Genomic DNA, 24139 nt, shown 5'->3' with positions numbered 1-24139 from the left:
AGATGTGATTTGAATTTACGTAGGATGGATTTAGCATTGAGATTATTAAAACAGAATTAGCAGAGGGCAGCCAGCACTGTGCTGCACAACTCCAGGAGGTGCACCATGGTACGCTCCCCATTTTCTGTAACTTGCCTCCACTTCCAAGTGGCCAGCGATTTGTTAAAATACCTTGTCCAGAAATATAACTGATTGATGAAAGGGCACATTTAGGTCAATATAAAATAATAGCAAGTATTTACTGAGAGCTATGTGCTAGGCATTTTCTTAGTATTTCAATGTGTATTTAATCCTCACAACAACCCAATGAGGTAGGTTATTAATATCCTCCTCTTGAAAATGAGTAAATGGAGGCCCAGAGAAATGTCATTTGCCTGAGATCAAATTAAGGTTGTTAAGATCAAACTGCTAAGAACGGGCAGTTTGACTGTGAGCTAGTGCTCCTAAACACTGGGTATTTTTTGCTGTGAACCACAGTCAGGGGAAGGTTTAACGTTTAGACTCTTTCCTCAGGCTTTTAACTACACACAATTTTGACATGTTTTCCAAGCTTAGAAAGCTCACTAAAAACAACTAAAACTGACCTGACTTGTCACTTGGAGTTGACAATCCAATGCCTTCTGACCTTTGTGGCACTTCTTTGGAACTTAAATCAGACTTCCATGTGCAAGGAGCACTAATGATCATATAACCAAAATTACTAGGTAATTATCGTCTGACCTTTGCTGGGGGCTTCAGGATGCCCTTATCTAAGCTCAGGTGTGCAACCCTCTAGAACCCAAGTGGTGTCTTGCCCTAAACAGGCAAACGCCCCCTTCTAGGTGATCCGGTGGCTGGCTAGGGGTTTTGAGCTTGGGGTCAGCTTGGCACACCGCAGGCAGCCTGCAGTCACGTTTCACTAATACCGCAATTTGCTACAGCTGGTGCGTGGGCTTAGGAACCAGTAACTATAGAATTGTGTAATGCAAAGAACATACACGATTAAAGCAATGTGCCCTGAGCACCGTGTACATCTGTACAATTAAAAAAAAGTGCCCGTACATTGCGAGAGGAAGTCGAATCGGATGCTGGCAGGGTCTCAGTCTGGGGGACAAAGACGGCCTAATGGTTTCAGAGTGGCTGCTTCCGCAAGCACCGAAGTTCTTAGACCTCAGACGTCACCTAAGTAGGGTGGAGCCGACGTGCCCCGGATGTCAAGATGCTCCGCCCCGGGGCCGGCGTCACGCACCGCGATCTCTGCAAACCCCGCCTCCTGGTGGGGCCGCGCAGGCGCAGGGGCCGCTGCCACGGGCAGTGCCCAGGCTCCGCGCCTGCGCACTGCCGTCCGCCACTCCCCGCAGCGTCCTGGCTGGGAGTGTGACATGGTGCTGTCGGAGCTGGCGGCGCGCCTTAACTGCGCCGAGTACAAGAACTGGGTGAAGGCGGGCCACTGCCTGCTGCTGCTGCGCAGCTGCCTGCAGGGTTTCGTTGGCCGCGAGGTACTCTCCTTCCACCGCGGCCTACTCGCCGCAGTTTCTGGTCTGGGGCCGCGCGCCGCTTGCCGCGGCGGCTCACGGTGCAGTCCGCGCGCCCGCCAGGTGAGCACCTGGCTCCGGGCCTTGACCTCTGCCCCCACCCTGCCCCTCCTCATCCCCGTTCCTGTCCCAGACCCAGAGCGCGAGTGTCCAGTTCCCTCCGGGAGGCGGGGCCAACCGCGACGCCCCTCCCTCCTGGGCCCCTCCTCACCGCCGCCCCCTGTAGTTTCAGCCACAGTGTGAGGTGTGCGCTGTGTGGAAACGGGAGATTTTGAGACATCACGTCAACAGAAATGGAGACGTGCACTGGGGAAACTGCCGGCCCGGCCTCTGGCCGGTGGACGCCTGGGAGGTGGCCAAGGTAAGCGCCTGAGGCCGGGATGGAAGGAGGAGGTGGCGGGTCACCCAGCACTTAGGGTGGCTATCTGGTCTTGTGGACGCCGGGGCTTCGTAAACAAATGCAGAGAGAGAGATTGATCAAGGGTCTAGGAGGTTCGGGGCTGGTATGGGGGACCCAACCCAGCTTAGTGAAGTAGAAGCTTTCTTCTACCCATCTGCTTCCTGAAGGCATTTGAGTTTGTTGCCCCTGCTTGGAAAGTTATAGGAAAGATTTCTAGAAGAGATACTGGGCAAGATGTAGAGCGAGCATTATGAGCACAGGCAGGGAGGGAGACTCTTGTGTGGTCTCTTTGAGGGTAGGCTCGCTGAACAGCTCATCGGCTATTTTTGGCTAAAGGATGCCATAAGGCAGAGTAAGCCAAGGGAAGTTAGGGCTAAAATAGAAAGGACCTTAAGTGCCCAGCTAAAGGCACTTTGGGGAGCTGGGAATGGGGTAGGCAGCCGGATCTGTCTTCAGATCTTGGCAATGTCACTTACTAAGTGGACCGAGTGGGAAATTTTTTTGCTCAGTAAGGGATGGAGAGGGACAGCCGGAAGTGGCTTCCTAACACGCATTGACTTTAGCAGTCAATCTACATGCCAGTAGTTATCAGCAGGCACAGAGTGGGCACTGGGAAGGAGCAGTGCCTGAGAAGCAGGTGATTGAGTCCTGGCTCAGCTGTTGTGTGTGACACAGGGCCAGCCTATGCTCCCCAATCTCAAAAATGAAAGGAATTGGGGCCGGGTGCAGTGGCTCGTGCCTGTATTCCCAGCACTTTGGGAGGCCAAGGTGGGAGGATGACTTGAGCTCAGGAGTTCAAGACCACCCTGGGCAACATGGCAAAACCCCTTCCCTACAAAAAAATACAAAAATCAGCTGGGCTTGGTGGTGCGTGCCTGTAGTCCCAGTTAGGAGGCTGAGGTGAGAGGATCGCTGGAGCCCCGGAAGTTGAGGCTGCAGGGAGCCGTGATCACGCCACTGCATTCCAGCCTGGGTGACAGAGCAAGACCCTGTCTTAAAAAATGAAACTGTATCGGGGTCCTCAGACTTTTGGGTATCACGAGCCAGTAAACCCACCACACCTACACCTTATTCCCCATTTTTTTCCACTGTAGCCATAGCATTGCTGACTTCTACTTTTACCTAGAAAAGAGAAAAAACGGAAAGAAAGAAAACTCTGCCCTTTACAATGCCTGTCCCTCATCTGGTCTCCGTTGCTGCGTTTACACCATTGGCATCCTTATACCACTCTTTGCTCCTCTTGGTTGCTGTCACCTGCAGACTTCAAGTCCAACCCCATCCTCTCTGTTTCTGGGCTCCTGATTCTAATCCTCTGCTCCACTCCCCCTTAGCCTCCCACTTGCATGCCCACACCCTGGACCTTGTCAGCACAGGAAGTCTCAGTGTCTAACATCCTGCTAGCCTTTGGCACACTTATTCACACGCTCCTGCCCCCAGCCCTGGGCCCCATACTACGTCCGCCTCTTTGAGGCTTCTACTGCTTCCTCGGTACCCAGCAACCTCTGCCCTTCTGCCTGCCTTTGTCACCTCAGCTAGCCCAGATTCCATGGCCCATCATTATAATCACACCCTTGCTGTTATCTCAGCTTTTTTTCCTCCTTTCTCTGAACTTGCCTGGCCTAACTCCAGTCCTGATGACAACATTGTCTGCTTCTGCTTAGTGGGAAAGAATCTCACAAGGGAGCTGACTGGTTTCACTTTCTTTCTTGATCATGAGCCCCAGTGGTCTGATCACATCTCTCACTAGGCTTCTGTTTCTGGAGACTACTACTTTTCCCGTTCCCGTTCCTCTGCCCTTGCTCATGCTTCACAGAGTTGATGGAGGCCCCTGGACATACATAGTTGTCGCTCCTTATCCATGGGGTATTGTGTCCAGGACCCCCAAGGATACCAAAATCTATAGATGCTCAAGTCCCTGATACGAAATGATGTATGTGGTATTTGCATGTTACTTACATTCTCCTATATACTTTAAATCATCTCTAGATATACTACCTCATACAATGCAAGTGTTATGTAAATGGTTGTTATGCTGTATTTTAAAAAAATCTCTATTTTTACTTTTGTATTTTTTTTCCTGAGAATTTTTCATACACAGTTGGTTGATTCTATGAGAGTGGAACCCATGGATAGTGGAGGGCTGACTATACTTCCTCCTTTTGCCAACACCAACTTATCTCCATGTGCATCATCTGTTTCCTTCTGCTACAAAGGAGGAAGGGTGTCTCTCCTCTTCTTATACCTCCACTCTTCTGTTGGCTCTTATCCCTTTTCTCCTGCTCAAGGCCTTTGATACTTCACTTGTCCAGTCTTTCTCTCTTGCAGCTTATTCCCATCACTATAGAAAAAGTTGTAATAGAGCCATGGTTTATTTAAATTTTTTTAAAAGAAAGAAACAGTTACCACATGACCCAGCAATTCCCCTCTTAGGTATATTCCCAAGAGAAATGAAAGCATAAATTCATACAAAAAAGTGTACACACATGTTCATAGCAGCTCCATTCATGATAGCCAAAAGGTGGAAACAACCCAAATACCCAGCAGCTGATGCATGGAATTTTTAAAACTTAGTGTCTCTGTACAATGGAATATTGTTTTCCTGTAGCAATGTAACAAAGCAATGAAGTACTGATTCATGTTACAATATGTTTCAATAAATGTTTCAATAAATCTTGAAAACAGTATGCTGAATGAAAGAAGCCAGTCACATATTTATGTGATATGTCCATTTTATAAATTCCATTTTGATTCCATTTATGAGAAATGTCCAGAATAGGCAAATCTGCAGAAGCAGAAGTATATTAGTGGTTGCCAGGACTTTGAGGAATGAGGGATGGTAGCTAATGGGTATGGGGTTTCTTTTTGAGGCAATGAAAATGTTCTAAAATTGACTGTAGTGATGGTTGCACAGCTCTGTAAATATGCTGGAAACCACTGAATTGTAATGTATAGATGGGTGAATTATATCTCAAGAAAGCTGTTTTTTAAAAACACTTGAATAAATACTTGGAAGATAAGATTTTAAAAGAGGCTGAATAATGGTGGCTCATGCCTGTTATCACAACACTTTGAGGGGCAGAGGTGAGAAGATTGCTTAAGCTCAGGAGTTCAAGACCAGCCTGGGCAATGTGACGAAACCATAAGGCAGAGTAACTGTCTCCACAAAAAAATAACAAAAATTAGCCGGGTGTGGCTGGGTGTGGTGGCTCATGCAGTAATCCCAGTACTTTGGGAGGACAAGGTGAGTGGATCACTTGAGGTCAGGAGTTTAAAACCAGCCTGGCCAGCATGGTGAAACCTGATCTCTACTAAAAATACCAAAAAAAAAATTACCCAGCTGTGGTGGTGTGTGCCTATAATCCCAGGTACTTGGGAGGCTGAGATGGGTGGATTGCTTGATCCCAGGAGGTTGAGGCTGCAGTGAACTGTGGTAGCACCACTATATTCCAGCCTGGGTGACAGAGTAAGACCCTGTCTCAGAAAAAAAAAAAAAGAAAGAAAAATGTCCCTTGATCTATTCTCTCCTGCTATCTCCCCACTTCTCTAACTGCCTCCCATATACAAACCCAGAAGAACATCTCAAAAAAGAGGTTTCACACCTGTTCTCTTCTCTGCTCCCACTTCCTCTTCAACCCACTCCATCTCGGCTTCCGCCTCTGCCACTCCTTCAGTTCTCTGGCCTCATCTCTCTTACCTCCCAGAGGCATTTGGCACTACTGGCTGCTTTTCTTGAAACCCTCTTGGCTTTCCTCCCATCTCCCTGGCTTTTCCAGCTCAGCCTCCTTCTGAATGTCTTTTGGCTTTCCTCGGGACTCAGGGCTGGGTCTCTTCTGTTCCCCTCTTCTCTGGTGACATTGCCCAGGCCTGTGGAGTTAAATGATAACTGGCTCCCAAATTGGTGGCTCTAGCCCTGCTCTGTCTCCTGAGTTCTAGATGTACACATCCAACTGCTTACTTGCCCCTCCACTCCATCACCTATGGAGCACATTGTATTTAGTTCTAAAGTAGAACCGTTTGTCTTTACCCCGCACCCTCTGCCCATTCCCCATTACCAACTTTCCAGAATCACTCGTTTCATCTCTTTCCCTCTCGGTAGCCCCTCTCCCCTTGTTTGTGCCTGCAAAATACTTTTGGAATCCTCTTTTCCATCTCCGCATCACAACTCTCACCTTCTCCTACCGGGCCTCTGCTGCTCTGAGCATCTGTGGTCGGTCCTTCACACAGCAGGATGTGCAGTCTTCACATGGGAATTAGGTTGTTCTATAACCCTTGCCTAAAACCTTTGGATGGCTTCTTGATAGCCTTAGAATAAACCTCACACCTTTCCAGAGCCAATAAGGCCCAGCACAATCGGGCCTCTGTTTATTTTCCAAATGCATCTCCTACCCAGCGAAGAGACAGTGGAGGATAGGGAGAGGCAATAACACGTTTCTCACTGCTGTGCATTTGGCATGTGGAACACGGTGGTATGCAATACAATTTTAAGGCCCTGCTTTCACTGCAGGGAAGCAGCAGAGCCTCGCTGTTGGCTTCCAGTTCTGAAGAAAGGGAATAATTACTAAAATAACATTTTAACAAGGCCAGGCACAGTGGCTTACACCTGTAATCCCAGCATTTTGGGAGGCTGAAGCAGGCAGATCACTTGACTCCAGGAGTTTAAGGTCAGCCTGGGCAACATGGCAAACCTCATGTCTACAAAAAATACAAAAAAATTAGCCAAGCATGGTGGTGCATGTCTATAATCCTCCCAGGTACTTAGGAGGATGAAGTGGGAGGATTGTTTGAGCCTGGGAGGTTGACGCTGCAGTGAGCTGTGATTGTGCCACTGTACTCTAGTCTAGGTAACAGAGGAAGACCCTGTCTCTCCAAAACAAAACAAAAACTTTAACATGGAATAGATTGGCTTATATTGGTGAGAAAATGCCAGACAGGACCTACCTGATAATGAAAAAGAAAAAACTACACCTGATTTGGAGGTAACTAAGACCGTACTAACTTTGCATTTTCTTCCCAGCAATAGCTGAATTCAGCAGTTCCTTTTATTTTTTATTTTAATTTTTCCTTTTTGAGACAGGGTCTTGCACTGCAGCCCAGGCTTGAGTGCAGTGGTACAATCTTGGCTCACTGCAGCTTCCAGCTTCTGGGCTTAAGCAATCTTCCCATTTCAGCCTCTGAAGTAGCTGGTACTATGATAGACGGTTTTTTTTTTTTTTGTTTTTTTGTTTTTTTTTTTAGTCAGAATCTCTCTCTGTCGCCCAGGCTGGAGTGGAGTGGAGTGATCTCAGGTCGCTGCAACCTCCGCCTCCCGGGTTCAAGTGATTCTCCTGCCTTAGCTTCCCAAGTAGCTGGGATTACAGGCACGTGCCACCACGCCCAGTTGATTTTTGTATTTTTAGTAGAGATGGGGTTTCACTGTGTTGACCAGGCTGGTCTCAAACTCCTGACCTCAGGTGATCTGCCAGCCTTAGCCTCCCAAAGTGCTGGGATTACAGATGTGAGCCACAGCACCTGGCCCATAAGAGACTTCTTTCAGAGGGTCAGCATGCCTGTGGCTATTAAGGCACAGAAAGATAGTGATGGGACTGACTACTGTACTTGTTGATAGGGGCCAGCCAGGCTTTACAAAATTCTGAATTATGTGAGGCTCAGGAATGTAGCCACCATCAGGAATGTAGCCCTGACTCTCCTTGGCATACATGAGCACTTACCCAGCCTTTTCATAATGCTTTCATGAGCAGTCCTGTAGGAGGCATTGTAGTTGCCTATTGAGATGTGTTTTCGATGGAACAGGTCTCTTAAAGACTTTTTTTTAAAAAATAGGGTCTTGCTCCTTTGTCCAGGCTGGAGCGCAGTGGTGTAAAAACCTTGAACTCCTGGGGTCAAGCAAGCCTTCTGCCTCAGCCTCTTGAGTACCTGGGACTACAGCACACACCACCATGCATGGCTAATTTTTTACTTTTATTTATTTAATTTTTTGAATCAGAGTTTTGCTCTTCTTGCCCAGGCTGGAGTGCAATAGCACAATCTTGACTCACTGCAGCCTCCACCTCTGGTTCAAGCAGTTCTGCCTCAGTCTCCCGAGTAGCTGGGATTACAGGCACGCACCATCACATCTGGCTAATTTTTATATTTTTAGTAGAGATGGGGTTTCACCATGTCAGCCAGGCTGGTCTTGAACTTCTGACCTCAGTTGATTAATCTACCTCAGCCTCCCAAAGTGCTGGGATTACAGGAATGAGCCACTGCACCCAGCCTTTTTTTTTTAAATGGAGATGGGGGTCTCGCTTTGTTGCTCAGGCTGTCCTCAAACTCCTGGGCTCAAGTGATCCTCCCACTTTTGCCTCCCAAAGTGCTAGGATTACAGGCATGAGCCACTATGCCCAGCCTATGTAGAATTCTTATTGCGAGTAACTTTTTGTTCTGGTCCCTTGGCAGGAGTGTATCCTTGAGATTCTTAGCCTAGTAAAGTTGTTGTATCCTGATATAAATTGAGAAAATTTCAGTAAAGAAATACGCCCAAGCTTTCCCATAATACCATTTTGGGGGTCTGTGCCATAAAATCCTACTAAAGGCAAGATCCTGCTAGCTTGAGGCCCTTCTGGTGTATCTAGTATCTCATCCTGGGATTCCATCTGTAACTCCTTTGTGGTCCTACTCACCTTGCACCATCTACGTAATAATTCCCAACATTCATGTTCTGGTTACTAGCATGTGCCCAACACTGTGCTGTACCTGCATTCCCTTATTTCATTCTCACAATATCCTTTGAAGTAGGTAAGGACAGTTATCTCCCATTTACTGATGAGGAATCTGAGAGTAACTTAACCACGGTCACAGTTGGCAAATGGCAAGAGCTGGCATTTGAACCCAGTTTGCACTCCAAAGCCCAGACTCTTAATGTAATACTTGCATACTGAACTTACTCAGGTCATTCAGAAAGTGTCCAGTTTTATTTTATTTAACAACTCAGCCACTGAAATTTCAGTAAGGAAAAGAAAAAAAGGTGCCTTCTACTCATGCTTTCTGTTTATATGCCATTAAGACAGGATGGAAAGCCAGTTACGTCGTGTGTCTCGAATAACAGGAATAGTACAGCCCTTCAGTTATTGCCTTTGGCCAAGGCTTAGCTGTGACACTGTTTTCCTACTTGCATTTTGGGCACATGAGGCTCTAAGTTGAAACCTCAGTGCGTAAGAGAATTTCAGTCATCATTTGGAAAGTAGAAGTAACCATTGCCCTTCCAGCTTCTAGAGTTGGAAGAGGCTCAGGTCCCCTTCCTCCCTCCCTTGCTATAGGCCTTCATGCCCCGAGGACTAGCAGACAAACGAGGACCTGAGGAATGTGATGCGGTTGCGCTTTTAAGTCTCATCAACTCCTGCGATCACTTCGTGGTTGATCGAAAGAAAGTCACAGAGGTAAGAGCTGTCAGATTGAAAACCATACCCCAGTCAGTTGGGTCTATGCTGTGAGAGTTGGCCAGGAGACACGCCCTGTGATGCTAAGCCAGCCATGCAGGTGGAACACACGGTAGCTCCCCAGAACAGTGGTGTATAAAGTAACTTAGACTTGTGTTCAAAGTTGGCATTGCTAAGCAAGCTAGTGGGGCTCATATCATGTGCACCTTCTGTGATGTCCAAGAACTCCAGTGCAAATGCAATCAAGACACTCATCCTTCAGTTCTCTCGAATTAGTTTCCTGACAACTCACTGTGCCATTTGCCACTGAAGTAGATGAACCCAAAAATCTCTTCCCTGTTCTGCAATAAACAGAACAGGGAAGTAATTTTTCTTGTTTAAAAAACAAAATACAGAACATTGACATTCTGCCTGTTGTATGCTAACATCTGAATCCTACCTTTTTGAATCTCATTGGCTAAGCAGCGGCAAGACCAAATGATATGGAACGGAAGAAAATGTGAACATTGATGGATAACGGTGAGAATAGATCACTGTGCTTGATAGATTTCCTCTGGGAAATTCAGATTTTTCTCTAGTTCACCAAAGAACAACTCATAAATTTATTACCCTGAAGATCATTGGAAAGAGTATATAGCTATAGCTGGATTATTTATAATAGGTAGAGAAAATGCATGTATCTTTTGTCAGCATGCCAGCAACTACCAGGATTGAGAACCCTTTATGATGTCAGCAGAAACAAAGGACTGTCACAGTAGTTGTCCCCTTTGGTATCTTTTAACCAAACTGTGGAGGCTCTATATGAATTATATATTAATACATTATTAGACAGGACCATTTTGCTAAAGATAGAGGCCAAAGTTTATTTTCTTTTCATCATGATTTCCACATCGGGAAACTCCCTTGACCTAGCTTCCTGGTGCTCCACCAGTATTTAAAAGATGTTTGTATTGTCTGCTTCATCCTGTGAGTATACCCAGAGCCGATGAGCTTGCTCTTTGGCAGGTTGTTTTAAATTAAGAGATTTTGGGGGATGGTGTAATATCCAGCTGGCCATAAGACTTCAAGGGCTAAGGATAGTTGTAGGTTTGTTTGTATTCCTTACCCTGACTAATGTATTATTCACGTGGCAGGGGACTGAACATCCCCTCAAGCCTCAACAACACCAACAGGTACCTACAGGTTATGTTAGGAACTTCTGGATTGCTTGGAAATCTGCTCCAGAGACTCAGTGAGGAAGAAAAGGCTCAGCTGTTGCCCAGGAGCCATCTTTTTATTCCTTGAATCCTGTGGCCAAAATCTGGCTTATTGTCGTGTCTTATTTGTCCTGCATGATTTTTTAGAGTTTCAAATTAGTTGTCAGAAAAATCTAAATTTCCAATTTCTCATGAAAAATCAGAAGATCTGGGAACACAGGGCTCATTTAACTCCCATGGCAATAAGCCACGCGTTAAGTAGAGGCTGCCCCTCATATAGGGCCTCTACTCTCCAGTTTGTCCCAAACCAGTCTTTTAGTAGGGAGATCACCCCTTACTATTACACATAGCCACCTTCCCTCAGGCTACCTGCCTGACCGTTGAAGGCATTTCAGTTTGTGACGCAAGGAGAATGTCACTTCTTAAGGTATATGTCCTCTAGACAGGATGAAACTAAATACGGATCTGACTTGGGCAGCTAGAGGGGTGAAATGTCCTCTACTCTGATACAAGTACATGCCAGATTATGCCCATGATCCCAAGAAAGTTCCAGCCCTTCTCATCTGAAGACCGCTCTTGTTGATTTTGTAATTAACAAAGCCTTTCTGTGATTTTTTTGAGGGGTCAGAGATCTCAGTTTATCCCATTGTTTGATTTTGAAGCCTTTTATGTTTTTGTCTTTCTGCAGGTAATTAAATGTCGTAATGAGATCATGCACTCTTCCGAGATGAAAGTATCTTCTGCGTGGCTTCGCGATTTTCAGATGAAGATCCAAAATTTTCTGGATGAATTCAAGAACATTCCAGACATTGTGGCAGTATATTCCAGAATAGAACAGGTAAAAATCATGTTTAATAGTTTGGCATACAGAATGAAGGGAGAGAAAAGAACAACAGCCACACATTTAAAATTTGAAGTTTATTAGATTTAACCTAAATGTTAAAATGTAAGCAGGGGGAAAGAATACTCATAAGAAATCTGCAGTTATGCTGGGCTGAGAAGCTTTTCTGTGGTCACAGTGCACTATTAATGTGGATCCAGTTCATTATGTTTAACTATAAATTATTTGAGTAATTCAGTGGAATGCCTTTTTCATGAAATGAGTTCATATATTTGTATGGCAATCCTCTCAGTTGTTGACATCTGATTGGGCTGTTCACGTCCCCGAGGAAGATCAGCGAGATGGGTGTGAATGTGAAATGGGAACTTACCTGAGTGAGAGCCAAGTCAATGAAATAGAAATGCAGTTACTAAAGGAGAAACTTCAAGAGATATATCTTCAAGCAGAAGAGCAAGAGCTGTTGCCTGAAGAGGTAAAAGAAAAGTATTATATCCTCTGTGAGTAAACAACACAAAGAAAGATGCTGGGGAGGAAGAGTAGCTCATCTTAACACATAACCAATTGTGTTTTTGATTTATAAGTCCAGTAATTTCCAGAAGTGTGAATATGCTTTGGGCACAGATTAATATTATTTCTTAACAAATATTTTCATTTAATCAGCAAACAGCAAACATTTGAGTGCCTAATCTGTGCCACAAAGTGGAAAAATGTAGTAAGAGCTACAATAAAGTTCTGAAAAAAAAAATAATGCTCCAGACACTGGCTGCTGGTCAGGGGGATTGCCAAAAGATTTTGCCGAGAAGGTGCTGTTGAGCTGTGGCTCACAGAATCAAATAAGAGTGACAAATTGGCAAGGAAAAAGGTTCTTCTTGGCAGAGGGTACAGTACTTGCAAAGGCGGGAAACGATAGTCTGAGCCTAGGCAAGGACAGGTGAGCACAGGAGCTGTGGGCAGATTTGAGGGTGGTAAAGTGGGCTGAAGCGACATGCCGAAAGGTTTCCTATGCCATGCCAAAGGATTTGACCTTCATTCCCAAAAAGCAGTCAAGAAAGAGTGATAGGATCAGATATAGCTTTTAGAAAGTTAACTCTTGTGGTAGCTGGAGGTTGGTTGAGTGGCTAGCAACTACCCAGAAGGCTCTTGGAGTCATGTGAAGGTGAGAGAGAACAAAAACTAGGGGGTGTGAAGGAGCTGGATTCTGGAGGCAGTGCCTGGGCAGAGCTGATGGTTCTTGGTGGCCAGGGAGATTACTTGGAGCATGGCATGGGGCTGGAAAAGGGTAGAGAAGGAGGGGAGGAGAATGTTTGTAGGATCATCAATGTTTTTAGTTTAAGACCTGCAGGCTAATGATGGTCTAAACTCCCAAGTACAGGAGGAATGAATCTCCATGTCACATCCAAGGTATAAAAGAAATTAACAATGGTAGAATTATATTCCAGTAAGGTTCAGAAATATTCCAGCACTGGCTGGATTAGATTTCTAGATCACCAGGAGATCTTGGAAAAATCATTTCACCTCTCCTTTCCTCCTTGTCCAAGGAAAGTAGTTTTGCTGGTTACCTCATTAAACGTAGGGAGGGTTTATTAAATAAAAATTCACGGAGCCGTGCTCCTTGCTGGTAAATATGCCTGTATTAACTATTCCAGCATTGATCCAGGTGCTTTATTCAGCGTGGTGAGCCCCTTTAGCAGAAGGACTTGGTACCCCTGGTTTTTTGGGTGTGCCCACCATGGTATACCCCATAGGTATTTAAAATGATGAATTCGAACGTTAAATCTGTTGTTTTCTAAATCCATGTGTTTCAGTTCATCTGGTTTTATTTTATAATGCCATTAGAGCCCCAGTTTTCTCTCTGCTGCTGCTTTCAGAAGCTAGAGCCAGGAGTTTGTGTCAGTTGAGAGCTAGAAGGAAACCTGGCAGTCATCTTATCGTATCCCCTGCTTTGCATGTGAGGCAAGGGCCCCATGGAGCTTGCACTGAGGCTGAGGGCTGGCCTGCAGGTCTCTTCGTTCTGATCCTGTGGCTTCCCGTCTGCTGTGCTGCAGATCTTGTATCTCTGAGGAGCTAGCAGCTATACGTTTTGAACCCCCGTTATCTCTGTTTTACTGAAAGGAAATAGGGATTAGTTGGCTTGTCCTCTGGGTCACAAAGTCTCTAGGTAGAGTTGATAAATTCTCATTTTTCATGCTTTCTCTTCAGCAGACCATGGCATTTCTTATAATATTTCAATTGATCAAAATGCGATGATTGATTTACATGTTATCTTAAAAAAGTTGGAGGTCAGGTTTTTACATATATTAAATTTGACGTCTTCTGCAAGTTCATACCCTATATGATTATCCATGTTTAGCGTTAGTTGCCAAAGTCAGAGGATTTATTAAGACCCGATTTCAGTGAATCTAAAATGCTGTCAATTGTAAAACATACCAGTATTTTAGTTACTTCTAAGAAAGAAAAAAAATGCTGCCCATTTAGTACAAGACACTACCAATGGTATGCCTTCTCATTTGAGATGTTAGAATAGGGAAAAATGTGCATCTGGGATCAGGAAAAACAGTGATTGTATTATGACCCCAGGACTTTTGTTGTAAATGTTATCAAGACCTCTGTCTTGTTTTTGGTTAAAACAGCAGGGGTGGAAAGAGGACTAACTTTTTATCTTACACCTTTGTGTTGATTTTGAGATTTGAACCTGTATATTTGTTACTATTAAATATATATACATGCGGCCGGGCACGGTGGCTCATGCCTGTAATCCCAGCTCTTTGGGAGGCTGAGGCGGGCGGATCACCTGAGGTCAGGAGTTTGACACCAGCCTGGCCAACATGGCAAAAACCTGTCTCTACTAAAAACACAAAAATTAGCCGGGTGTGGTGGCACATTCCTGTAATCACAGTTACTCTGGAGGCTGAGGCAGGAGAGTTGCTTGAACCCGGGAAGCAAAGGTTGAAGTGTGCTGAGATCACACCATTGCCCTCCAGCCTGGGCAATAGAGCAAGACTCTGTCTCAAAACAAAACAACACACACAGACACACACACACACACACACACACACACACACACACACACACACTTTTATATATCCATGTATTTATATGAACATATGTATATATCCATGTATATGTTTAATAATTCAGGTACAGAATTCAAAAGAAAAGGGCATTTTATTTATTTGTACACATACACGTGTGAATGTATAAAATGAAGCCCTTTCATGTAAAGGCAGGAAGTTTTAAAGCACAAAAAAATGGAAGGAGACAAGCAAATACCCACTTGCGTACCCCCAGAACCGGTTATCCTGGGTCGCTATTTTTTGAGTGGAGGATGCTTTGTTTTAAAGGGTTTGTTTTGTTTTTGTTTTTCAAACTTTAACTTGTGGACAGATGCCTATAGCCAGGATTTCTGTCTCTTGGGCACATGAGTAGGAGCCAGACTGGGAGCTAGTAGGTTTTTCATTTGAGTTACAAATCTGCTACAAAACTGTCTAAGCTGTACATTGCATGGTTTCCTCTTGCAGCTCTCAAATCGACTAGAAGTGGTGAAGGAATTTCTGAGAAGCAATGAGGATCTTAGAAATGGCCTTACAGAAGAGATGCAGAAGCTAGACAGCCTCTGTCTACATCAAAAGCTGGATTCAAAGGAACCTGGGAGCCAGACACCTGACAGGAAGGCCTGAGGTGAGTTCAGGCAGATGATAGTGTTAAAGAAGGACAGAATCGCCTCATCTTTTTCATGTCTGTTCTCTCATGTGAGGCTGTCATGAACACACAACAGTCTAATAGGAAGTTTGCCTTTGTCCTTACCGTTTCGAAGAAAGGATCCTGAGGTTTGTGTTCTTTCTCTAATTAATGGACGTCTGTGAAGTAATTCAACATCAGTTCCCTGGGAGCTTTGTTTAGCCAAATACACCAAGTCATTGGTCTAGAATTAAATGAATCAGCTTTATAACATAATCAAAAAGCATTTCTGCCTTAAAATGATGCCACTGATGTCCAGCTTTTACTGTGGCATTAATAGCAATTGATTAGTTTCCATAAGGAGAACTTGTTAAAATGAGTTCACTGTCTTGAGCATTTGTATTTTTTTCCCCCTCAATTAAAAAAAAAAATTAAAGCATTCTCTTTCATTTTAGGTTGTTCGTCAACAAAAATCAGGCATGTTCTGTGAAAGTCAGCATGGCTTCTGTCTCAGATATCCTTTTCTGTGCAAAAGGAAAAAGTTACCAGAGTATTGTACCCGAACAAAAAGGAATTTTTGCTGTTTTGTCCTGGACTTTGCTCTGACTCTTTGGAACTTTCTCAATATTCATAAACTTGGGGTTATATAATCTATCACAGTCAAAAAATATTAGATACTCTTATGCCAAAACTTGCTACTAGGCCAGGCGTAGTGGCTCACGCCTGTAATCCCAGCATTTTGGGAGGCCGAGGTGGGCGGATCACCTGAGGTCAGAAGTTCGAGACCAGCCTGGCCAACATGGTGAAACCCCCATCTCTAGTAAAAAAAAAAAAAAAAAAAAAAAAATACAAAAATTAGCCAGGTATGGTGGCGTGTGCCTATAATCTCAGCTACTCAGGAGGCTGAGGCAGGAGAATCACTTGAACCTGGGAGGCAGAGGTTGCAGAGAGCTGAGACTGTGCCACTATACTACAGCCTGGGCAACAGAGCAAGACTCTGTCTCCCAAAAAAAAAAAAGAAAAAAGAAAAACGCAAAAAAACAACTTGCTACCATCCAGGGATTTTTTGCTATTTAAAAGGTGAATTTCTTTTCTGGTCCTAAGCTGTAGCTGCTTAACTTAGTAAAGACTGTGTTTGGCCAGGCCTGTGCCAGAGGCTCACCCAGAGTGCTCCACCCACTGGCAGGCAAGTCCTATTCCTGTTCACCCAGGATGCCAAGGCTGTGCTGGGATATAAATGTTGGGATAGAAATCTTTCCTTTTCAGAAGAAAGCAAAAAGAAACATTGCCTGAAAGCCGATTTTCTAGCTATTTCCAATTAGTACAGAAATGTTACTGCCACTGGGTGCAGTGGCTCAGGCCTGTAATCCCAGCACTGTGGGTGGATCACTTGAGCCCAGGAGTTTGAGACCAACCTGAGCAAGATAGCGCAATCCTGTTTCTACCAAAAATTTAAAAATTAGCTGGGTGTGGTAGCATACACCTTTAGTCTCAGCTACTCAGGTGGCTGAGGTGGGAGGATCCCTTGAGCCCAGGTGGTCAAGGCTGTGGTGAGCTATAATCATGCCACTGCACTTCAGCCTGGGTGACGGAACAAGACCGTCTCTCAAGAAAACCCCGCAGAATTGTTACTGCCAGGTTGGAGTAGCCTAAGGCAGTAGGGCAAGGAGGTGGGCCTAGGCTGGTCCGTGGGGAGCTGAAGAATGGTGACTCGAGTGACCAGTGAACAGGCAGGACCCAGGCCAGCATCACAAGCAGGGATGTCGGGCGGGAGTGGGGAGCTTCTCGCTTGGCAGCTTGTTTATGGTACACTTTTGAAAAGGACACTCCCAGGGCCTGGCTGTCACATGCTCAGTGAATATTTCACGGAAGGGTCCTCTCTCAGCGTGGAAGTATTCGCAGACCTAAATGTTAATTATACTATTAACTAAGCCTGGTCCTTTGTTGAGAAATTTAAGAAGGAAATTGCAACATTCTTGCGGAAATTCAAAGACAACATTTTCTTTTCAACAAATTCACACATTAATTCATGCTTCTTCTATACCTTTTACCCATGAAGTCATCCACTCCTGACTTCCTCCTGCTTGTTTCCCAAACTGCGCAATGAATGCCACTTTGTAGGCAGTGGTCTGTGGAGTCAGCCTCACTTTCACCTTCTCCTGCATGTGCTTGTTTCCGAGGCCAGTGGTACTTCACTGGGTCAAGTTGCCTGTGGACCTTCAGGAACAGAATTGCCATGTGCCTCACTGCCTGCAGGAAGGGCTCCATTTTAAGCCCAGTGAAGCTGTGCTCCAGTGCCTTTCCACCCACCCACCAAGGCTATCCTCTGTAGAATGGGTGGAGGCCCAGGGCATATTTGGTCCATATTTTATGTTAAAGTGCACTTATATAACTCTGTAAGCCCAGATGAATGCAAATGTGCCTGTAACTTCCTGCTTTAATCTGTCAGGTAGTATTTAGTCTTTGTCTCAGATTTTCTTTCCTCATTTCATGAAATTCCTTGAGAAGACTTCAACAGTAAAGAAAGAAGAAATTTCGTTCATCTCACAACTCTTCCAAACTCAGAAACTTAGTGAAATATTTCCGAGCTTCTAGATGTGAGATACAAAACTTGGGATCAAATGGAATCTTGATTCACTAACCAATTTAAGATCTGATTTCCAATTTTAGGAACTTTGGGTTATGAACACTTTCATTTTCTATATGTGTCTAGCTAGTTTCTCCTTATCTAACCAACAAGCTTTTGTCAAGGGTCCACCATGTGCCAGCCACTGAAGTAGTTATAAATACAAGGATGTGTAAGGTATGGATGACGGTGTACGAGCTGTCATCTTACTGGATTTGTCCGCTCTGATAAAGATATGGTTCTGAAAACTTTCTAAAGCCCCAGAGAGGGCTTTAAGGCAATGTAGCCTATATAGAGACATCAACCTGTTCATGTCCTATTTAACAGAACCGTGCACCTTGGCACAAGGGTGTGCACAGCAGGATGTGTATAGCAGCGCTGTTCAAGTGTAGCATGTTCATTACCACAGGATCTTATGCAACTGTTGGAAAGAAGGAAGCGTGGCTGCACTGCAGCCATGCAGTGATCCAGAGGTTTAACAGTGCATAGCAGCTGGGGGTGGCGGCTATGCCTGTAATCCTGGCACTGTGGGAGGCCAAGTGGGGTGGATTACCTGAGGTCATGAGACCAACCCAGCCAACGTGGCAAAACCCTGTCTCTACTAAAACTGCAAAAATTAGCTGGGCATGGTGGTATGCACCTGTGGTCCCAGCTACTCGGCAGGCTCTGGCAGGAGAATCGCTTGAACTGGGGAGGCGGAGGTTGCATTGAGCTGAGATCGTGGCACTGCACTCTGGCCTGGGCGATGGAGGGATAATCCATCTCAAAAACAAAAACAAAAACAAAAACAAAACATGGCATGCTGTAATGCTCTTTGTGTTTTAGAATAGTAGAGGTCTAGAAAGTTGTTTGCTTTTTTTTTTTTTTTTTTTTTTTTTGCTGTATTGTGAAGGGAATTGAGGTAGAGGGGAGAGTTAGAAGGAATTTGGCTTCTCTATTTTATATCCTCAATTTTTACAACAAATGTAGTGGTGTATTTTGAAATCTTTTTAAAATTTTGAATTTCAAAATAATAAAATATAAATTCAAACTGCAAGCTGGCTGTGTCGCGTTTCCTGAGATAAAGTATGAATGACTTATTTGTCTTTAAACACTAATATCCTAGGCAACATAGGGTTAGCTCTCTTAGTTGGGTGGGCAGATAATGAATTAGATGTGGTAAGTGGAGCACTGCATTATTGTGGAGGTGTTGCAATCTTTTGGATATTTTCTCGAATCGTTTTGACCTCTAAATTATAAGTATAGGGCAATAGGAAACTATCAGTAGAGATTACCTCCTTTTCCCTCACCAGGTTAATTAGAAACCTTCCTACTCTGAAGTGTCTTCAGACAGTGGCCTTTCATTGAAATGTACTCAAATTACAAAATGCATATTGTAAAGCAACCTAAAAATATATTAATTTCTACTCATGAAATCAGTGAAGTGGATATAAAGTTATTTCATAACTTTAAGAACTGGTTTTTAATACTTCATTGTAGTCTGGATTATCTAAAACATTTAGATCAACTATTATCTTCCAGAGATTTCTGCTTCTCAAACCCATGCTCTATGATATATGCATGTTAGTAATGACCACAACACTGTAAACAGCATTTTGTGACCTCTCTTTGGGAAGGTAGGCAACAAACTTACATGCTTTACCTTCTTCTGACTCCCAGAAAGGCATGAGAATTCTTTAGCACCACGTGTGGTAGCCAGCATCCAAGATGGCCCCTAACAGTGCCTGCTTCTCATCCTCATACTGTCCTCCCACAGTGTACCAGATTTTTTTTTTTTTATGTGAACACAGCAGAAGTGATGGTAATGTGACTTCCAAGATGGCGCTGTAAAAGACCAGAACTTCCATATTGGGCTGTCTGTTGGAACACCACTCTGGGGGAAGCCACATCACAAGCAGCCCTATGAAGAGGCCCAGATGATGAGGAACTGAAGCCTGTTAAAAACAAGTATGAGTGCGCTTGGAAGTGGATCTTCCAGCTCCCCTCAAATCTTCAGAGACTGCAGCCCCAGCTGACAGCTGAGAGTCCCTGAGCCCAAAGCCCCCCACTGAATCACTCCCAGATTGTTGGCATTCAGAAATTACATCAGATAACTGTTTTAAACTACGTGTTGGAGTGATTACAGGGCTATAGATAACCAATACACGACTTCCCCATAGTTTGTTTCCCTCCGCTCCCACAGGCAGAATGCCGTGAAACAGAGACTGCCCACAAAGAGGACTTCTGCTTAAATGCCAGAGACAAAGGGGAATCTTCAGAATTACACTAATGAGTCTGTTTTGTCCAAGAACTGATGTCTTCAGAATCTTTGATAGTGCTTTTAAATTTCTTTGTATTTGAAACCTTTAGCTAAATCAGGGTTCAAACACTTCTGAACACCTACTCTGGGGTTCACCAGTAAACATTTTCTGCATCCTCCAGAGGCAGGGGCAGGGGGAAATTTGGGGTCAAATCGTAGAGGGCAGCCTCTGCCATGTGGGTAATGGCCTTACCCTATTGCCCCACCACCCTACCCTTCTCGTTTCCCTTTTCTCAACTGTCCTTAATCCGTAGGAACCCCCAGGATTCCTAGTGGAATACTCCGAGCTGCCGCTGTTGGCCACTGACCTTCACCCCCAGCTCTAGCTAGCATTCAACAGAGTGACAGGTAACCAGTTTTAGAAACTGCCATTTCCCGTTTTTAAGGATAAGAAATGGAGGAAAGAATGATTTTGTCATTTTTACCTATTTGCCTAGAATCCAGGGTTGACGGCAATTGTCCCCAGAGTTGTTTATCCTGTTTCCATGGCTGATTCCATAATCGCTCTCCGTCACCAAGGGAACCTAGGTTCTCTTACGGACTCCTTAAGTCTACACTGTACCTCACGACATTCATTTAAAACCCACTTCAAAACATTTCCCGCAGTAGAAATAGCCCCCAGACTTTTTTTGATGTACGGGTTTGGGACTGCACCGAGTTCTGAGTCGTGTGTGATACTAAGCAACCCTATTTGCCCTGGATACCCAAAGCAAGTAAGAAAAACATGATCCTAAGAGAGCTTTAAAAAAAAACAAACAAAAAAAGCTACGAGTTAGTGAATAGTGTGAGGTGCTTTCCATTCAAAGTCTTCCTCCCCCATATAAACTATCCTGAGTTGTGGGTCCTGCGAAGAGAAAGACTAGCTAATCCACCCTCCCCTTCTAAAAAACATTTCCAGTTCACGAAAGAGGCAACACTCAACTTCAGTTCAATGCAATCTTGTATTTGTTTATCAACCAAACTGCAGGTTTAAGTCAGATTTGCACTGTTAAGAGAGTCAAAACCGAAGTTTTCATTGGTCTTTTTTCAGGAAGAATAACAGTTCAGTGCTTGTGACCTGCAGAAATGCGATCAGTCCTTAAGAAGCTTGTTTCGGGGGCCGGGAACTGCGGCTGGTGGCAGCGGCGGCGGTGGGAGCCGGACGGTCGCGGGCTTCGGCCTTGGCGCCGCCGCTGAAGCGGTAGTGTAGGTAGCGACTGGCCTGCACACTCTGAGCCACCACGTTGGTGCCGTGGCACGCCATCAGCAGCAGGTTTCGAGGCTGTACGCGGTAGGCGAAGCGTATGAAGATCGAAGAGTAGAAGATGAGCGCAGTCGTCATGCGGCCACTGATGAGCTCCGGCGACTCCTTCATGTCCTTAAAGGCAGCCAGCGGAAGGCCCCAGTTGGCCATGGGACCCCAGAAGTGAGTGCTGGTCACGTATTCCCGGAACTCCTTGCTCAGGAAGTAATCTCTGGTCTTCTGCCACAGTGCCGCCATCCTTGCCATGATAGAATAGCCGTAGGTGTGCCAACGGACCAACGGCCAGACCACAATGAGATAGAGCGCAAAGCCCCGTAACCACAGCAGACCCTGACGCAGCAGACGCTCGAGACCTCGCACCTTCGCGTAGCTGCAGTAAAGTACGCCGGCCAGCACGTGCCGCTGTTCTGTGGGGGTGAAAGGGCGTGGCTTAACCCTGCTGCCTTGGCATTGACTGCCGTAAAGTGCTCCGGCTGGCACGTGCCGCTGTTCCGTCGGGGTGAAAGGCCTTGGCATCGTCCGCGCCTTAGCCTCAAGGCCGTTAAAGTGCTGTGGACAGCACGTGCTCCTGTTCGCAGGCTACAAGGCCGTGGCTTTGCCCTCGCACCTTCATGTAACTGCCATAAAGTGCTCCAGACTACATGCCACTGTTCTGTGGGGATGAAAGGGCGTGGCTTTGCCCTCACATTTGCATAACTGAGGTAAGGTGCTCCACAGGCACGTGCAGCTGTTCTGTGAGGGTGAAGGGGCACGCCTCATCCTCGCACCTTTGCCTGACTGTAAAGTGTTCCGGACAGCACGTGCTGCTGTCCTGTGAGGGGCGAAAGGGCAAGGCTTTGCCCTCTGGCGGACGTGACTGCTGTAATGTTCTCCGCACAGCCCGCTGTCCTAAGTTCCTGTGGGGGTTAGGGGAGTGGTGCAGCCTCACCCTTGCACTTAAGCATCTTCCATGGACTGCCATAAAAGTGCACGGAGCATGTGTGCACGTGTGTGTCCTCTGGCAGAAGTGGAACCACAGCCTCAGTCTTCCTTCCCCCAGGGCTGCAGCTGCTTTTAAGTGCTCAGGGTTACACGTGCCGCCTGGGGAGGAGAGGGTCAGGCTGCCTGCTTCTCAACCGTGCGAAGGGAAACTGCTTGTTCTACCGAGTCCCTGGACAGTGTTGACTAGATGTTGATACAGAATTCCTCAACCGGATTCAAAATTTTAGTCCTTACACAATTTGGCTGAGTGTTACTTGCAGACACAGTGACATTTCGCCTTAAACATTTTAGCATCTGTCTCTTAAAAACAAGGATGGTCTCCTACTTAACCACAATGCGGTAATCCACTCAGATAATTAACATTTAGGATGGCACTATAAGATGCAGAGCATATTTAAATTTATGGCTTATTTTTTTCCTTTCTTGTTGGGAGGGTGAAATAAGGCTTCAATCAAAATCGAAGTTTAGTTAACCCCTTTGATTAATCTCGAATCTAGAAGAGATCCCTAGCTTTTTGTCTTTGGGACATGGACATTTTTGAACAGTCCAAGCTCGTTGCTTTTCAGAATGTCTTTAAGTTGGATTTGTCTGTTTTCTCTCATTAGATTTAGGTTAAACATTTTTTGATAAAACAGCTTCACAGGCGATGTCGTATTCTTAGTGCATCACAATGCGAGGCACATGATCTGTTTGTTCCAGCATTGGTGATACTAAGTTCGGCCACTTGGTTAAGAAGTTATCTGCCTGGTTTCTCCATTGTAAAGTTACCTGTTCCTTTCAAATAATCCACACAGAGCCACCTTGAGAGTGTATGGATATTCTATTCTCCAACAGTCATTCTTTTTTTTTTTCAGTGACAAGATCTCGGCTCACTGCAACCTCCACCTCCCCCGTTCAAGCAATTCTCCTGCTTCAGCCTCCCTAGTCACTGGGATTATAGGCGCTTGTCACCATTCCCGGCTAATTTTTGTATTTTTCATAGAGATGTGATTTCACCATGTTGGCCAGGCTGATCTTGAACTCCTGACCTCAGGTGATCCAACTGCCTTGGCCTCCCAAAGTGCTGGGATTACAGGGCTGAGCCACTGCTCCTGGCCTCTCCAACAGTTTTTCACCTAATAGTTTTGATATCTGTGGATGAAAGTTCTTTAGTGACAAAACTGGTAATTATTTTTTCAATGCTTTCTGATTTTTCTAATAAAAACAACTGTTGAAAAGCAATTGAATATACTTTGAAGTACTAATGCTTTATGTAGTGATTTACACACAAGCCCATTTTACCTTGAAAATTAATATTCATTATCTGTGTTCATTTATACCCCAAACATTTTACAAACATGGCTTAAAAATATATAGTATAGCCATTACTCCAAAAAAAAGTGGCATAATTTTTAGATAACCCTTTTAAAATGTGGAACTTCCAAATATGGGTGACTGGTATACTAGTGTAAATCAGGTCAGTATAAGTTTGAACTGATGAATCAGCAAGCATGTATTGAATGACGTTTTAGGCCTACACTGCCAGATGCTCCAATGTCCTAAAAGAAATAGAAGCTACCCCTCCTTGTCCACAGCTTCCAGTACTTACAGATTGTCTCACATAGGTGATCAAATAGGTTTTGAACTAGGTTTTGCTATATAGCAAAACACCCCAAAACTTAGTGGCTTAGAACAACTATCTTTTCCTTTACTCCCACATTTACAATTTGGGCAGGACTTAATAGGGATAGCTCATCCGTTCACTACATCGCCAGTGGGGATATTTCAGCCTGCGGCTTGGAGGATCCACTTTGAAAATGGCTCACTCACATGGCACGTTGATGCTGGCTATTGGCTGGGAGCTCAGTTGGGGCTGTTAACTGAGGCCAGTTTCTCTCCATGTGGACCATTCCACGGTGTGCTTAGGCTTCCTCATAGTATGGTGGCTGAATTCCAGAAGTAAACAG

General features: G+C 44.9%; 2 protein-coding genes across 3 annotated transcripts; one reads left to right on the top strand and one right to left on the bottom strand.

Annotated features, from left to right (window-relative positions):
- Window positions 1–1295: 1295 nt before the first annotated feature.
- CXHXorf38 (chromosome X CXorf38 homolog) lies at window positions 1296–23414 on the top strand. Of its 2 annotated transcripts, none has more exons than XM_039475676.2 (7): window positions 1296–1577; window positions 1741–1875; window positions 9210–9329; window positions 11214–11363; window positions 11659–11838; window positions 14885–15044; window positions 15500–23414. In XM_039475676.2, the coding sequence occupies exons 1-6, from the start codon at window positions 1362–1364 to the stop codon at window positions 15041–15043; spliced, it is 960 nt and encodes a 319-aa protein (XP_039331610.1). In that variant the 5' UTR covers window positions 1296–1361; the 3' UTR covers window position 15044; window positions 15500–23414. The 2 variants fall into 2 exon arrangements, with proteins under 2 accessions (XP_039331610.1, XP_074247983.1); XM_074391882.1 differs by having other exon boundaries at window positions 1297–1478.
- MPC1L (mitochondrial pyruvate carrier 1 like) lies at window positions 21048–21728 on the bottom strand. The gene has a single exon (XM_010334813.3). It carries the CDS (start codon window positions 21726–21728, stop codon window positions 21048–21050), a length of 681 nt encoding a protein of 226 aa, XP_010333115.1.
- Window positions 23415–24139: the final 725 nt, after the last annotated feature.

The sequence above is a fragment of the Saimiri boliviensis genome, chromosome X (genome assembly GCF_048565385.1).
Source record: "Saimiri boliviensis isolate mSaiBol1 chromosome X, mSaiBol1.pri, whole genome shotgun sequence".
NCBI lineage: Eukaryota > Metazoa > Chordata > Mammalia > Primates > Cebidae > Saimiri > Saimiri boliviensis.
This window is presented reverse-complemented; position numbering and strand designations above follow the sequence as displayed.

Bases quoted from the DNA above. Each gene is read 5' to 3' on its own strand.
- CXHXorf38 (XM_039475676.2), top strand. From the start codon at position 1,362: ATGGTGCTGTCGGAGCTGGCGGCGCGCCTTAACTGCGCCGAGTACAAG. The intron at 1,578-1,740 runs GTGAGCACCTGG...CGCCCCCTGTAG, and splicing joins GCAGTCCGCGCGCCCGCCAG to TTTCAGCCACAGTGTGAGGT. The intron at 1,876-9,209 runs GTAAGCGCCTGA...CCCTTGCTATAG, and splicing joins ACGCCTGGGAGGTGGCCAAG to GCCTTCATGCCCCGAGGACT.
- MPC1L (XM_010334813.3), bottom strand. From the start codon at position 21,728: ATGCCAAGGCCTTTCACCCCGACGGAACAGCGGCACGTGCCAGCCGGA.